This window comes from Drosophila kikkawai, chromosome 2L (assembly GCF_030179895.1).
Source record: "Drosophila kikkawai strain 14028-0561.14 chromosome 2L, DkikHiC1v2, whole genome shotgun sequence".
NCBI classification, from domain to species: domain Eukaryota; kingdom Metazoa; phylum Arthropoda; class Insecta; order Diptera; family Drosophilidae; genus Drosophila; species Drosophila kikkawai.
In genome coordinates this window covers 27,639,446-27,645,445 of record NC_091728.1, presented here as the reverse complement: position 1 = coordinate 27,645,445, position 6,000 = coordinate 27,639,446, and the positions used below count along the sequence as shown (strand labels likewise).

At 46.3% G+C, this 6,000-nt stretch overlaps 1 protein-coding gene across 1 annotated transcript in view; it reads right to left on the bottom strand.

Annotated features, from left to right (window-relative positions):
• Positions 1 to 944: 944 nt before the first annotated feature.
• The window catches only part of Gprk1 (G protein-coupled receptor kinase 1), a 94,482-nt gene continuing 89,426 nt past the window's right edge, over positions 945 to 6,000 (bottom strand). The window contains exons 14-15 of the mRNA XM_041775609.2: positions 1,287 to 1,449; positions 945 to 1,225 (exon numbers count right to left, since the gene is read on the bottom strand). Coding sequence (XP_041631543.1) covers positions 1,043 to 1,225; positions 1,287 to 1,449 — 346 coding nt within the window. The 3' untranslated portion in view covers positions 945 to 1,042. The remainder of the gene's footprint in view (positions 1,226 to 1,286; positions 1,450 to 6,000) is intronic.

The following is a 6,000-nucleotide window of genomic DNA, read 5'->3' as shown; positions in this document are numbered from 1 at the left end:
GTTGCTAATTGCTAATTAGGCAAAAAACTCCATGGATTCGTTGGCAAGCATCGTCCTATAGTTTCTTCTTCATTCCAAATGAAAATTTATATCCAAATAGTCTTCATCAAAATAGTTAAATGTTCGATCTAGTAGAATCCAAAATGGTGTTTAGATCAGCGGCCGCCGCTGCTCACTAAGCTTGCCGAGCTTTCCGCTCTCGCCCCTATTTCGCTTCCGTGCTCCATAGCGCGGGCCTCGGATACGGAACCGAACTCCAGGGACGTCCGCTGCCGATCTCCCGCTCTCGCTTCAGCGGGCGAAAGCCCGGTCTTATACTTAAGCTTAAAGTTTTTTTTTTAGTTTGTTATTTGATTTTTTTTTAATTGTTTTTATTGGTTTTGTATAGTTGACTGCTCAATTTATTAACTACTAATCTATTATTTCGCCTCGAGAACTTGCGGGATCCTCTGAATCTTCTCCAGGATGCAGAGCTAGAATACCTTGGCAAACATGGGTAGAAGACTTATTAGCCTGTAGTTCTCTACTTCGTAGCAGGTCTTCCCCTTTTTATGGATCATCACCACGTATACGTTCTATCAGTTCCTCGGGAAATGTCCCAGTCTCAGAGCTGCGTTGTAGACTAGGACCAAGAAGAGAAGTGATTTGACCGGAAGGAGTTTAGCAACTCTGCTGGAGATGCCATCAGGTCCAGGCGACTTCCGGTTCTTGAGTTCCTTGGTCCTAGCTTGGACTTCTGGGAGCAAGATTGGGGCAACAGGAGGCAACTTTTAGTGCAGAACGTCCAGGGAGCCACTCACATTGTCTACCCTTGCCTTGGAGCATGTAGCGAAGAGCGTGAATCGCTCTTTCAGGCTTTCAGCCTACAACGCCCCGGCTTCTTCTACTAATTTCCAATTACAACATCTACGCCTGCGTTTTTAATAACTACCGCGATAATACAAATTGCATTATTACGTTTTCTCCACATTTATTGTTATTACGATCTACATATTACATAGCAGAAATGTTTCGGTTAATATGATTTTTAATGAATATATATTCAATTAGAGCCATTAGAACTTTTCGTTGAACAGTTTCCCCCAAGAATATACATGGATTTGTTGGCATCTCGTTCACTACCATAAATTTTTCCAGCTTTCTTTGCCATCGATCCCAGCAGGTCTTGTGACAATTTGTGTGCTGATCTTAGAGATGACGCCCATTCTTTTAAACCTATTTCATCCTGAAAATAAACAAAGCTTATATTATTAAAAGTTAAGGAATACACATATTGCGCGGCTTACGGAGTTTGTCAACATGATTCTACCATCTCGAGTACCATCGTTAATTCGAATTTGAATACAGTTCTCGTTTTTGTGTTGAATGAAATCGTTTGAAATATCTTCCACTTGGTCCATAAATATTAATTCTGGTTTATTATTTCCACTTTCAGAATGAAGCTCCAATCTAAAATTATTATTATTATTATTATTAAAATTAGAGTTAATTATGAAAATAATTGGGCATAAATATATAAAGGTCATCTTTATTTTTTATTGTTATACAAAATATTTTAGACATTTTTAGATTTTTTCGTAATGTTTTTCTGAATCACAGTATAAGGATAATGCTATATTTGTAGGTAAACAGAGGAGCCCAAGTAAAAGTTAATGAAAATTGTGTCAAAAATATTAAATTACTTTCAACTAACACATTCGTCTATACCGTGAACTATTTTAGTAATATTTATTTTTATATAATGCTTTAATTAATGGCCGTATGACACAGTAATGCAGATTTCATTAATTAGCCACTTTATAAGAACCTTAAAAGAGACAACTATATATCTTATTTTGATTAAATACTTTTTGTACACGGGTAATGCATTACTGCTCGTCCGCGATAATACAGTGTCTAGCAAAGGCCACGGTACAACTCCTTTTGCCCTAAAAAGCCTAAGGAAGTGAGCCGTTAGCCATGGGTGGAGGTGCCTGGCGGAAGGCATAAAACGCAAGTGGGTGGTACCTCTGAAAAAGAAACCATTCTGGAGGGTTTAAAGAAAAAAACCAGGGCTGGGATGTCTGCCCAAACGTCGGTGGAAGGCGTGACCGCTACCACCGGCGGGCACGGGGGGAGAAATCCTCTCTGCGTGTCGCCAGCGGTTACACCTCTGATGTGACGGAAGCAGGTCATATCAGTTGCAACGGTACTGCCGAAAAAACTACGCAGGGGAAGTTGAGCCGCTCACGTGCCATAGTCGATACAGACTCGGACCTTGAGAGCGTGCAGCTTCTACACTCACCAGACACCAGCTCCCAGCGCAGGGATGGGCCAAAGCGGTCAAGCGAGGGTATGAAGGCCAAGGCGCTGTACAAGGCTGCTCTCCGCATCCAGGATCGGTTTCAGGAAAAAGCCGCCCTATCCCTAGAGGAGAAGGTAAAGCTTACCTGGGCTGAGGAGAAAATCGCTCAGGGGAGGCTTCACTTCGCCAAACTCATCCACATGAGATCGACTGGCGGATTCGCCAACAAGGTGGAGGAGACGCTTGCCAACAAAAGGCAATGCTCAGCCGAGAGCACCTGTAAGGACGCACTGGGGAGCAAGCGGGCAACAAGGAGGCAGGCTCTCCCCTAATGGCGAAAAAGCCCAAAAAAACCGCAAAAGTCAGTGAAGTGATCCAACGACACTTGATCGTGGCCCTCATTGACAGATGCGATGAAGCCGGCAAAATGACCGAGGCGCAGTGGAAGATGGTACATGCGCGGCTCGTTGAGTCATTGTACGCACGGATGGAGGATGATCCCGAAGCTCCCATACCCACCTTCGATGGCGCTGGGTGGCTAAATGGGGTCAAAATCCTAAAGTGCATTGATGACCCGACGAGAAAGTGGCTGACGCAAGCGGTCTGCCAGTTGGAGGCGCTGTGGGACAGAGCCAAGACTGAAGTCCGCAAATTACAATTTGCTCCATCCACCAACGGTAAGCAGGAATAGAACCGCCGTAATTGTACGGAAGGGTCTACACGCTAAACTTATGTCTCATTACAGCTCTGATGACCTGACCGTGGTGATGCTAGAGAGCGGGAAAAAGTGCCTTTTGGTAGCTTCCTGCTACATGGCACATGACAGGACGGCCCCACCAGAAGAACTCATGAGCTTGGTAGAAGCCAGCCTGAAGGACCAGCAACTGCTCGTGGGTGCAGACGCCAACGCGCACCACTTCGTATGGGGGAGCCCCGATTAGACTTTATACTCTCAACCAATCTGAGTATAGCAAACGTGGGGGAACAACACACCTTTGTAGGTCCCACCTCATCAAACGTGCTAGTTCTTACTCTTGTACGGGGACAAGGTACTTTGGTATCAGAATGGAGAGTCCTTGAGAGACCATCCTTCTCAGATCATAAGTACATACGGTTCCAATACGCATTCGAACACTCTCCAAAACAATCAGTCTTCAGGAATCCCGGAATACTAACTGGGGAAAGTTCAAGGAGACTATCGCGACACGGCTCGCGATCTCTCCGGACATAGTAGAATCTGCGGAAGACATAGAAAAGTCCCTAGAGACCCTCTCCAAAGAACTGCTGCATTCATCATGCTCTATATCGGACACGAGAAAGAGGACCAGGCCACCCTAGTGGAATAAGGGCCTTTCACTCCGACGCAACAAACTCAAAGAATTCTTTAAAATCGCCAAGCAGGCGAAAGATGACATCATCAATGAGGAATACAAAGTCCTACTTAGGGACTACAAGAAAGAAATACGCAAGGCGCAGAGAAACTCATGGAGAAACTTCTGCTCCAGAATAGAGACTTCCCCGGAAACGGCTAGACTCCAGAAGCTGCTATCGAAGCAGCCAACCATACAGAGTCAGCTCAAACGCGATGACGGACAGTGGATTGAGGGCAGGGAAGAGGCCCTAACAGCACTAATGCATGCGCATTTCCCAGGATGCACTGAGGTACCCGATGCAAATAAGCACCAGGACCTAGCAACTGGAGAAGAGCATCTCCCAAAAGATCTTATATCCTCTAGTAGAATCGACTGGGCTATAGACTCATTTGCGAGGATAAAAGCACCAGGACTAGATGGAATATTCCCAGCCATGCTGCAGGCCAAGGAAGTGATATATATATACAGCTTGTTTAAGCACGGGCTATATCCCTATTCAATGGAGGACATCTCGGATTGTCTTCCTGCCCAAAGCAGGAAAATGCAGCCACATGAGCCCCAAGGATTACAGACCGATAAGCCTCACCTCATTCCTACTTAAAACGCTGGAAAAGCTGCTGGACCTATACATCAGGAACGATGTAGGGAGACAACTGTCGACCAACCAGCACGCCTACACGAAGGGGAAATCAGTGGAGACGGCACTGCATTCGTTGGTAGCCACCATTGAGAGATCCCTAAACAATAAGGAATATGCACTCGGAGTGTTCGTGGAAATATCCGGGGCATTTAACAACGTTAGCACGGACGCAATAATGGATCGCCTAGAAGCGACTAACTCGTCCCCCGCTATCAACTTGTGGATAAAAAATCCTCTAAGTTGCCGGCGGGTACAATCAGATTGGGGCACCGCTTCCATAGTGAGAGGAGCGCACAGAGGCATGCTGCAACGTGGGGTTCTGTCGCCCCTCCCATGGAATCTGGTGGTAGATGACCTAATCAAGAGATTCGAGAGGAAAGCACCAAAGATAACAGCTTATGAGGATGACATAAGCATAATTATCATAATCTGTCCATCGACCCTCAGCTCGATCATGGAAACAACACTCCGGGAGATATATGAGTGGGCGGAGAAGGTAGGACTCAATATCAATGCGGATAAGACGGACCTTATTCTCTTCACCAAGAGATACAAGGTGCCGCAATGGATCCCCCGAAAATTAACAAAACCAGGCTGACCCCGAAAACACAAGTCAAATACCTCGGCATTGTACTTGACAGCAAGCTGACGTGGAAGGCCAATGTAGTAGAGAGGGTAAACAAGGCCACCATAGCGCTATATGCATCCAAGAAGATGCTTAGCAGCACATGGGGCCTCTGTCCCGCTCTAATGCATTGGGTCTACATATCGGTGGTTCGTCCGACTCTGCTGTATGGAGTCTTAGTGTGGTGGCAAGCCATGGAGAAGAAAACGCTTATGAAGAGAACCCAGCGGCAGGCACTGCTCTGCATATCAGGGGCGGTGAGGTCAACCCCCATACATAATCTGTATACATTCCCTAGATATCCAAGCGCAACTGCCAGCAGGAAAGGCGGCACAACGTCTGGTTGCATCAGGAAACTGGTCGCTACAAGGTTTCGGGCACAGTTCAATTGGTCGAGACATGAGCAGTACATCTGACTACATGATACCCAGAACGTTCCCGGATGTAAACAACAGTATTAATGGGACCAAATGACTGGAATTCGGGCCAGGACCATGCTCAATACCTCAATATATACACCGACGGCTTCAAGATGGAAGGAGGAGTTGGAGCGGGCATATACTGTTCAGACCCTGAAATGAGGGTGTCGTATAAGCTACCAAACCAGTATATTCCAGGCGGAAGTATTCGCCATCAGGAAAGCAGCAGAGGTTGCGCAAAGCATAAACCGTCCACATGAAGCGGTCAATTTGTTCGTAGACAGTCAAGCAGCGATAAGATCTATGCAATCATCAGCGGTCAGTTCCAAAAATGTACAAGCAGGGAGTCACTACTACTACTACTGGATTCCCAGCCACCAAGGCATAGACGGTAACGAGACTGCGGACGGACTTGCAAAGGAAGGCGTTCTACTGGCGAGTGAAAGAACAGAAAAGGTCCCTATCTCCCTAAGAACGCTCCAAAGCGAGCTAGAGACACGGGCTGACGCAAGCACAAACAGCAGGTGGAGGAGTAATTCCGCAACCTACAGAATATCAAAAATCATGTGCGAAGAGCACAACGAGAAACTCACCCACTACGTGCTGCATCTTCCGCGGAAGGACTGCACAATGTTAGTGGGTATTCTTACAGGTCACTG